The sequence below is a fragment of the Cystoisospora suis genome (assembly GCF_002600585.1).
Source record: "Cystoisospora suis strain Wien I chromosome Unknown contig_1380, whole genome shotgun sequence".
In the NCBI taxonomy this organism is placed as follows: Eukaryota; Apicomplexa; class Conoidasida; order Eucoccidiorida; family Sarcocystidae; genus Cystoisospora; species Cystoisospora suis.
The window spans coordinates 1,040-11,577 of NW_027154180.1; the positions used below are offsets into that span (position 1 = coordinate 1,040).

Genomic DNA, 10,538 nt, shown 5'->3' on the forward strand with positions numbered 1-10,538 from the left:
GAGAATAGAGAAAGACGATTGCCTGGATGGTCTTCTCGACGCCAGTGAGATGTTAGTAGCGAGACTTCTAGAAATTTAGAGCGATCGATCAGAGAAAGACCAAAAGTGGGTAGACAGATAGATAGATAGATTAAGGATAGATAGAATAAAGATAGTTCAAAGATAGATTGAAAATAGATCAAAGATAGATAGATCGATCAAGGATAGATTAGAGATGTGGAAATGAATCCATAGATTGAGGGGTTTTTGTGTCATTTTGTCGTTGCTTGTTCTTTTCGTGTCTTTTCTCCCGTCTGCCTTTTCGTCATCTTATTTTTCTTCTCTTCTTTCTTTCCTCCTTTCTTTTCACCTTTCTTCTTTCTCTCTTTCTTGGTGTCATGTGTGTGGCTTGTCTTTGCTGAAAACGTGGAAAGGAGAGATTAACAGATCAGATCGCTCGCGGAGTGATGGAAGCGGTTCAAGCACGCGGCGTAGCTGTCCTTCTTCACTGCAGGTGGCTATACACCCCGCCCCTCCGCCTCGCACTCGAAAGAGCACCTATCACAAGGCAACCTATCACTACTCCTCCTCCTAGTCCTTTTCTCATTAAGACTCTTACCACTACTACTACTGCTACTCCTACTCTTACTCCTGCAGCTGGTAGTAGTAGTAGTACTTCTGCTTTTACTCTTTCTCTTCTTTTTCGTACTACTTCTACTTCTTCTTCTTCCACTACTACTACTCCTATTATTTCAGCAAATATTCCGTTCATGCAGTCAAAGATACACAAGTACCAGGATCATGCCTGACAGTCTTGTGAACACCGTAGGATAGAGAGATAGATCAAAGATAGAAAGAGTCGTGTCTCTCTTGTTGAATGGAGAAAGATATAGGCCTCGACGTCTTTTCGTAGACTAATCTCTTCGCTTCTCTCTTCGTCTGCATTAGTACGACTACTAGTACTACTTCCTTTTCCATCACCTCTTAGGGCACCCTCGATTTTTCTATAGGCTCATTGGCATTCATCTTCACGTACATCGAGGACAGACAACTACCTAAACAGAGAGACTGATACCTGTATCATACATACCTACCTATCTCTCTATATATACATGTGTGTATATGTATGCGCAGTCGTGTCTGAACGTATGTATGTATATATATATATATATATACGTAAAGGAGGTGAAGTATGTGTAGGTATGTATTTTGATAGTTTCTATCTTCGATTTCTCTATGTTGGATGTATTTCTTTCTCTCTTTGCTTTGCGTGTCTTTTTGCGTGTGTATGAGTAGCCATATGTGTATGAGGAGTAGGGGGGTGTCTTGCCCTAGCTCTTCTACCATCACGCAGACTTTCCTAGGAGAATTCAAGTGAGGAAACAGAGCATCTCTTCTTTGTTTCATGGATTTCTTTCTCCTCTATTTCTGTCGTTTCTTTCTCCTTATCATAAGATGTCCTGAGTTCTCTTTGCAACATTCTACACCTAATGTAGTAGAAGAAAGAAAGGAAGAAAGAAAGAAAGAAAGAAAGGAAGGAGGATTGTAATTACTATAATGAAGCGACGAAGAGAAGGAAAGGAAAGTTCGCCAATTCTTCGCGGAGTTTTCATCCTGCCTAATTCTTTCTTTTGGCTTCTTTCTGTCCTCATTTCCGTTTCTTCCTTCTTAGTGTCAGGAGTATCTATTCTGTCTCCTCTCTTCATTCCGATCGATAACCTACACTCCTCTCTTTCTTTCTTTCCTCTTTACTTCTGGATGCTTTTTATCTTTTTCTCTTTCTGTTACGCTCTTTCATCACAAGCAATGGCACTCGAGGAAAGACGTTCGCTCGAAGGGAGGAAGGAAAGAAGGCGTTCGATCCTCTTTCTATACATGCGACACGCCTTCCTTTCAGGTGTACATACAGAGGGGGCCCGGGACCATCTCTGCCTCTCTACGGAGACAAGACATCTATAGAAAGAACGAAAGGTGACTATTCCGTTCAGAGATCGTATGATAGAAGAAAAGAGATTTTTTCTCTCTCTCTTCTTTTTCTTTTCTTTCATCCTCTTTCTTCTTTCTTCTTTGCAACAGAAACAATTCTCTTCTTCGGAGTGAATTTCTTGCGTGTGTCAATACTTCTCATTTCCGGCATAGCTCTTCTTCTCCTTCGTCTTCTCCTCACTTTTCCTACTCTCATTCTCCTTCTCCAGCTACTTCGACCTCAACTATTGCTATGTGAAAAGTAAGAGACAGCAAAAAGGTCAATCGAGGAGAATGAAAGAAAATCGATCACTCATGGTTTACGGTGTATATACACCACTTCGCTGTTCTCATCGGCACACATACACCTCGAACTGCACGGGTTTTCTTTCTCGTTTTCAAGACTCTCTGTCTCCTTTGACTCCCTCTTCTCTCTTCTTCTTTGCTTTTCTCTCTGTCCTCTTCTTTCTTTTCTCTTCTCGATCTGCTTCTGCTCGAGGTCTTTCGATCCTGTCCATTTTCATCTTCTCCAACGAGTGGAAAGAAGTTGTCAGTTTTCTTTTTAAGTGTTTCATTCGATCCTGCTTATATTCATCTGAAGAGAACTCACCGCAAAAAGAGTCGTTCGCCTGAGGTGTCTATACACTCGATTCTCTTGAAGTGTCTATACACTTGATAAGAAAACTTTGAATGTATCTATACATACATATTTGTATGGAGTGAGACGTTATCACCACTTTCTGAGTTTGTTCTCTTTCGTCGTCTTCTTCTTCTTCTTTTCTTCTCATCGTCTAGTATCGTTGGCGCACAAGGCGCTTGTCTGTACGTTTCTCTTTCAGTAGTATGCACATTCTAGATAGGTAGATAGATAGATCAAAGATAGGTAGATGCTATGTGAATAATAGTTATTCGGCTCTGAGAGCACTTGTGCATGTGTCTAATTACCAGGTGTATGTACACTATCTCTATGGATGTGTGTAGATACACTTACATCTATAAACGCATTCATCTATGTACTCTTCGTAGACCCTACATATACACGTATAAGTATAAGTATATATATATATATATCTCCCTATGTGCATATTGTGTGACGCAGGGAGGAGTCGAGGGTGCGGGTGTTCACCGACTGACGTCTTCGACAGGAGGAAAGTTTTGCTTTGAGATAGCTACCATCCTTTTTCTTATGAGAAGAACCTCAACTCTCTTTCTTTCTCTTCTTCATTTGAAAGAGATTTCGTGAGAAAGAAAGCCAAGAAGGCCTGTTTCCTTGTGGTGCTTCTTCTTCTTTTCGAAAAAGATAGGAAATAGACAAGAAGGTCTATCTCTCTTCTGTCTTTGTTTCTGTCTTCTCATTCATTCATTCATTCATTCAGGACGTGTACATGTATATATATCTGTAGATTGTCGATCTGGAATAGATCTCTATCCATTACCTCAAATTATCGCTGTATAAGAGAAGACCTTCTTGCAATCCGTAGAGGGCCTTCATGAAGAGAGAAGAAGAAGAAGTTTAGTTTGTAGACGAACGTTTCATCTCCGCTGAGTTCAAGATGAAAGAGAAAAAAGAAGGAAGTGAAAAGAACATTAACAAGAAGAAAAAGAAAACCTCTTTTCAAATCTCGAGAGAAAGGCCGGAAAATAAAAGAGAAAGGAAGAAGCAAAGGAAAGAAAGAAGAGATGGAAATGAAAGAACTACAACAGAGGAATAGCCACTATTTCTCTGCTCTCCTTGACGTGCTACATGATAGAATGAAAGAAAGAAAGAGTGAGAAAGATGTCTTCTTTCTCTTTTGTTGCTTGGCGTCTTGGCTTTGTAAAAAGAGAAACGAAGAGTTTTCTTGTTTTTTCCGGTGTACAGACACCTCAGTCCTTGTCGAGCTTTCTTTTGATCGATGATAGGAGGAGGCCTCATAGTCACCGTTGTGCCAAGCTTATCCTGATGTGTTTTGTTTCTTGATGGATAAAAAGAAAGAAAGAAAGAAAGGCTTTGTTTTATCTGGGAAGAAGTTGGGACGTTCTTTTCTTCTTCTTCCTCTTGTTTCCATAAACCCGTCTGTTTCATGAGAAGATCGACGGAGGCCTTAGCAAGAAAGAAAGAAAGAAAAAAGGTTCTTTCTCTCTTCTTTTCTTCCTTTCCCTCTTTCTCTATTTCCATCAGTTTTTCTTTTTCTCCTTGCATTTGTCAACATTTAGAAGAAAGAAACAGGGAAGAGATATGAAGAAAGATGAGACACCGGAACAAGATGAGATTTTATGACATGCATGCGCATGCACTTTGTTTTTTTTTGTTTGAAATAGAAAATCCCAAAGCATGTTGTAGGAGAGCTACGGTTGCTAGTTCTTTTTGAGGTTTCTTCTTTGCTGTGAGTTTTGCTTTCTATCAAGATTCCTTTCTTGTCTCTCCTGCCTACTTTCTCCTTCTTCGTCTCTGTTCACTCGCCTCTCCCCTTTTATTCCCAGTCATATACATATCTATGTATATGTGTATATCTACATGTGTGTAGGTATGTGGATAATTACCCGTCTACAGGTGTAGCCATTGTATATGTATGTGTGTATATACATGTATGTATGTATGCGCATACACAGGTATATGTATGTGTATGATGTAAACCGCCGTATATTCGGAGAGTGACGATATCTATCTTTCTTGTGTCTTTTTGATATGTTTGTGTTGTTCTTTTTTTCTCATCTTGTTTCTTATTCACACACCTCATCAAGGGGGGTGGGGGGGAGATCTCGTCCGTTACACATTCAGCACATACACACCTTAGTACTCGAGGTACAACTACTCACGCGTCAGCAAGCAAAAGCAAATCATATATATATACGGATGTATACATGTGCATACATACACACATATGTATCTCTGTATATGGATATACATATATATATATATAAATGTATGTGTATGTATGCATGTGGTGTAGTGAGGAGATGATGTGTGGATTTGAAAGTTGTCTGAGGAAGATGGAAGTCCATAGAAGATGTCTGTATCGATTTGTCTATCATCTATCTTTGTTCTGTAGACACGTTTTTGTGTAAGATCTTCTTTCTTCTTTTCTTCATGGCATTGTTCATCCGTCCCTTCGATTCTTCTCTTGTCTCTTCTTTTGCTTGTGCTTCTTCCTGTTTTTTTTTTGTCTCGGAGACAAGACAGAAGGGACAGAGAGAAGAGAGTTTTTATTTTATGATCTATTTCATCTGTCTTCTCTTCTTCTCTCCTTGTTTCCTTATTCATCCTTTCTCTCTCTAATTGAAGCGAAGTCGTATTTCATTCTTCCTTCACCCCAGAGAGAGCTTTATGCATCATCTATCTATCGAGCCATGTATATATCTCTATAGGTAGGGACATGATAGGAAAAGAACCAGGGCGATGTATCGCCTTATATTCGGAGAATATTCGTGTCTTCTTCGATTTTTCTTCATAATGTGTGATCTTCTTGCCCCGTCCTGTCACTTCTTTGTGATACCTCGCTTTTCTTTGGGCCTGGCGGTGTTCCTCTCTTGTCTTTTCTTCTGCTTTTCTCCTGTTCTCGTTACTTATCGATCTTATCGTAGGTGTATATACATGTATGTCCATCATTTGAATAGCAGGCCTTTGTAGAGATTGATGAAGCCCCTCAATCTATCCGTACATATGCATATATATATAGATATATATATATATATATATGTAGATATAGATATATATATATATATTATACATCGCCATCTATATATAGATGTGTATGTTTTCCGTGAATGAAGTGAGTATGGGAGAGTGTCTTGTCACGTTGGATAGAAACAGAGAAGATCGGCTTTTCTCTTCATTCAGTCTTGTCATTTTTTCTCCTTTTATGATGCATATCTGTGAAGAAACATAAGGAATGAAACCCCCCTCCCTTCATTTAATTCAGTTAAGAGACAGATAAAAGAAAGAGCGATCGATCACGCAGTTCTTTCTTTCCTTCTTTTCTCTCTCTGGAAGTTGTGCAAAAGAAAGAAAAGGATAATGCAAAACAAAAGAAAAGAACGTCATGGAGGAACACATCAGCCCCTCTTTCAACCTCGGGAGGGATCATGTGACAAAGATTCGAGAAAGAAAGAAAGAAAGAAAAGCTTTCTTACTTGTCTCTCGAGGACAGAGAGATGGGTCTGATGATGGTGAAGGGGATCTTCACTTATCTGTAGATCTCATCGACTGTAAGAAACACGTCGTTCTCCGAATATAAGGCGACATTGTAGTAGTATTATTATTATCACAAGGAGGAGGAGGAGTAGCACTCTTCGAAGAACAAGGGATATGTCTAAACAGGAGAAGTTGAATGCATCTACTCCCCAGCTAGGCCCAAATAAAATCTGACCACAGGCATATCTATATCTATGCACATATATATATATAGAGAGAGAGAGAGAGAGAGACACACACACACACACACAAGTAAACAACGAAGAAAGGAGCCCCTACATATATACATACGTATATATATAGGTGGGCACCCCTTACATAGATCTATAGGCATCTCTTTTTTCGCTGCTTATTTGTTTCTTTGAGTTGCTTTGGAAGGCCAAATAGCGGGTGCATGGAGTGCAGTGGCTTACACTCTTCTTTCTCATTGATCTACAGGCCTCAGTTGTGCTAGTAGTAGTGGTAGGCGTGATCATGGTACCAGCAATGATAAGGGATCGGCTAGGCGTAGACGGAGAAGTCCATTGAAAGAGAGCGGCGATATGAATAGAAAAAGAACAAGAAGAAGAGACTCCTCCCTTGAGGTAGCTAGCTAGCTCACATGAGATTATATTACACAGGGAAAGTCTTTTTCGCTCTCTACAATCTCGCTCCTATCTGAGCAGATCTACAGTGGAACTAGCTAGACCTCCCTACATACACGAATATGCTTGCCAGACGCGTAGGAAGGTAGGTAGATATATATATATATATACACAGGGAGAGAAGAAGGTAAGAAGGACTGACTGCTACTACCTTGAAGAGAGATGCGTTGCCACTAATAGTCCTCTTTTTCTCTTAGTGTGACGAGAGATCCAAGCATCCTCTCTGTTTCGCATCTCTCTCTTGTTCTATTCAGGACTTTCCGCCGACATGAATATACATAGAGAGAGACAGGTACACGTACGCTATGTGCACGTATTTATCTATCAATCTCTCTCTGTATAGAGGTGTAAATAGAGGACGTTTTCCTGAACTGAATGCTCCTACTACGTCTGGGGATAGTTAGATACCGAGGGGAGATACACGCATGTCTATCTCTATAGAGATACCTGTATACGTACAAGGAAGTTTCTATGTAAGGATCTCTATATGTACATGTGGAGGCGGGCCTATATATAGACACATATAGATAGATGTGGTTCTAATGTATACGAAGTGTATATATATATATATATATGAATATATATATGTTTATTGTGTGTGAAGTGTCTGTATGTGTTTACGGCGGCGGGGATAGCTTCTCATGCGACAGGAGAAGCCGAACTGCTGAGAGATCAGGTCTTTTCAATTCGCGGTCTTTCGTTCTTTCTTTCTTTCTTGCTTTCCTGTCGACTTCTTCTCGTCATTTATCCATCCTTCCGGCATCTTTCTATAAGAAGCAACAAGGGAATGAATGAGGAGACACCCTGCTCTATTTCACCTTGATTTACGAGGCCCCTCAAGGTGTCTCTTCTTCTTTTGTATGTTGACGGTGTACGTACACTTGTATAGATAGACATCTCTATAGATATCACGTGGGGGATTTTCCAGTTTGGGAACAACTGCATGCGCCTATATTTCTACCTAGTTCGTCTTCGCTTCGTGCGAATGATAGAACCTGCTTAAGACCTCTCTCTGCGTAATTACGTTTGTCTCTTCCTTCTTCGTATCAAGGTTGAGAGAGCCATAGATCCGAGATAGATAGATAGATAATTCAAGGTAGATAAATAAGATTTGGATAGATAGATGGATAAAGAGGGAGCTAGAGTGATATAGATAGATGGGAGAAAGATCGGAGCCGCGGTCAGATGCTATTTCTAGAAGGGTAAGAATGAAGTGTCTCTGCTTGAACACCCAGACAAGTGTATGTGTATGTATTGTCTATATCTTCAGAGATAAGAAAAGAATAAGCCGTCTATCTGTCTATCTATTCATAGGAATGGCTACAGACAGGTAGTAGCCTACATACATCTCCCTAATCGACCCACCTCATCTCACCTTTTTCTCTCTTACTTTCGCTCTGTTCTTTTTCTCGTCAGTTCAAAAGGTATCTATGTATCTAATCTATCTCATCTATGTATACATCTGATCTATCTATACCTATCTATCTATCTACATGAGTCCTTAATCTGTCTATCTATCAAATCTATCTTTGATCCATCTATCTATGTTTAATCTATCTATCTACTGTTGACGAATCTAGATCATTCTTTACGTATTGCTGGGCTTCTGTCTGTGGATTCTTTTCCTCGGCATCTCATGTCCTTGTCCAGTAGTGATAAGAGTTGCATGTGTNNACACATGCAACTCTTATCACTACCGCCTTCTCACAGCCTCTAGAGATAGATACGTAAGTATACCTATCTACGGATAGTAATTATAACCTGTCAGCATATATATTCATGTATATATATATATATATATATGAGAGAGAGAGGGGAGAAAGAGAGATGTATGTGTATTCATATCTATAGAGATAAATAAAAAGACGTTTCGAGCCATATACGAGATCTCCATGGCTCGGATCATCTTTCCTTTTATCTGTCTGTTCAGAAATCTTGAAATTCATATATATATATATATATAAATATATATGGATATAGCTATCTATCTATCTATGTATGTATCTCCCCCGACGAGGTGTGTATGTATGGAGATGTTAGATCTCGCGTTCTCAAGCATAGACATGAAGAATGGAATGAATGAGTCCAGCTTTGTGAACATACAGAAAGATAGCTAGATGGTAGACAAAAGAAGCGCGCCAATACGTGGTCCTCTCTTGGAATGGTTTCAAGAAACGCGTGCATGAGTGCAAGTCCTTATGATGGAGAGCTTCTGGTGTACATACACCTCATTCTCCTTCTTTTGTTTCTCCCACGCATGCATCATATCAACTATTGATGTACCTGACGATGACAAAAAGGAGAACGTGATCTGGTCGATCATCTTTCTTCTTTTTTATCTCGATAGATCAACAACATAGAAGAATCTACCAGACCGGAAAGAGGAATGAAACACATCCATCTTTCTTCTTTCTCTTCTTCTTCTTCTCTTTCTTCTTCTTTTCATTCTATCTTGATGATCATCTCGAGGTGGATATAAGGATGACGGTGTCCTTCGACAAACGCATTTCCTCTCCCGCCTCGGCATGAAGGTTCTTTCTAAAGAGCAGTGGAGAGAGAGATAGGCTTCTTCTTCTTCTCTTCCTCTTCTTCTTCTTCGGCTTCGATTGTTCTTTCTTATCTTTCGTGTTTCTTCTCTCATTAATTTTTCTTCGCGTTTTGCACTTTAGCCTGGCGAGCTTCGCGAGCTTGTTGTGCAAGACGAGCTGAAAAAGAAGAAGAAATACAGAGTCTCCTTAAAGCACATGACGGGTCCAATGTGTACCTTTTCATCCGCGCGCACAGTCTTTTCATGGTGTATGTACAGCTCAAGAGAAGAGATAGACAATGTGTACTTTTCCTATACATATCTCATCGTAAGGAACGAAGTTGTTTTGATGGATGACTCCTTCTCATAAACCTTGTGAAATAGAATGAAGAAAACGTTCAATACACAGAGACACCACGCAACTAACTACCTAACTGCATGCATGCATGCATGCATGCACACCTACGACAACCCTAAAAATCTCCCCGTACACACTGTAAAGGCGAGCTGTCTCGACGCATACAAATCTATGCAGATAGATGTCTAGATAGATAGATACATATAGATATATATAGAGAGCTTCATACATAGATGCCTCTGTGTATATACCTCGCACGTCTGCTGGCACAAGTAGTAGTAGTAGTAATACTAATAGTAGTCCTCCTCCTCCTTCTCCCTTCTACTCCTCCTAAGACGCCAACTAATGCCAGTAGTAGTAGTAGTCGAACTTCTTCAACAACTGGCCGTGCTGCGTCATAAGAGTGAGAGTCACTATTGTTAAGAGAACTTTAAAGATGACAAGAATTATGATGCCCATGTGACAAGTATGGAAGCGTAGGGTTGGTGGATCCGCTTAGTGACGTAAAAAGACTTCTTAAGAAATGAGCGGCCTGCCTGCCTGTCTGCCTTTCTCGGTTTCTTCTACTTCTTTTTGTCTCTCTTCTCTCCTATCTCTTCTGATTGAATTCTTGTATGATCTGCTGTCTTCCTTCTTCGCCCCTTCATGCATGCATGCATGCAATCCTCATTATGTGCAGAAGAAGGAAAAGACGTCCTAATCAATCCCTCACCGTTCGTTTCTGTAGAAAACGAGAAAGAAAAGCAAACAAATAGAGATATACAATAATGATGGAGATAGATAGATTACAGATAGTTAAAGATAGATACGCTGAAGATGCATAGATAGATCGAAGATTGATAGAGCACACATAGGTTAAAGATGGATAGGTAGATAGATAGATTAAAGACA

General features: G+C 39.9%; 2 protein-coding genes across 2 annotated transcripts in view; one reads left to right on the plus strand and one right to left on the minus strand.

Moving 5' to 3' along the window:
* Positions 1-411: 411 nt before the first annotated feature.
* CSUI_003175 (gtp cyclohydrolase i) lies at positions 412-4,762 on the plus strand. The gene is made up of 4 exons (XM_068063373.1): positions 412-493; positions 1,276-1,353; positions 1,784-2,206; positions 3,044-4,762. Exons 1-4 carry the CDS (start codon positions 447-449, stop codon positions 3,075-3,077), a joined length of 582 nt encoding a protein of 193 aa, XP_067924650.1. The 5' UTR covers positions 412-446; the 3' UTR covers positions 3,078-4,762.
* Positions 4,763-6,275: 1,513 nt separating this feature from the next.
* The window catches only part of CSUI_003176 (uncharacterized protein), a 5,636-nt gene continuing 1,373 nt past the window's right edge, over positions 6,276-10,538 (minus strand). The window contains exons 2-4 of the mRNA XM_068063374.1: positions 10,184-10,368; positions 9,046-9,467; positions 6,276-6,310 (exon numbers count right to left, since the gene is read on the minus strand). Of these exons, the coding sequence (XP_067924651.1) occupies positions 9,098-9,403 (306 nt within the window). The 5' untranslated portion in view covers positions 9,404-9,467; positions 10,184-10,368 and the 3' untranslated portion in view covers positions 6,276-6,310; positions 9,046-9,097. The remainder of the gene's footprint in view (positions 6,311-9,045; positions 9,468-10,183; positions 10,369-10,538) is intronic.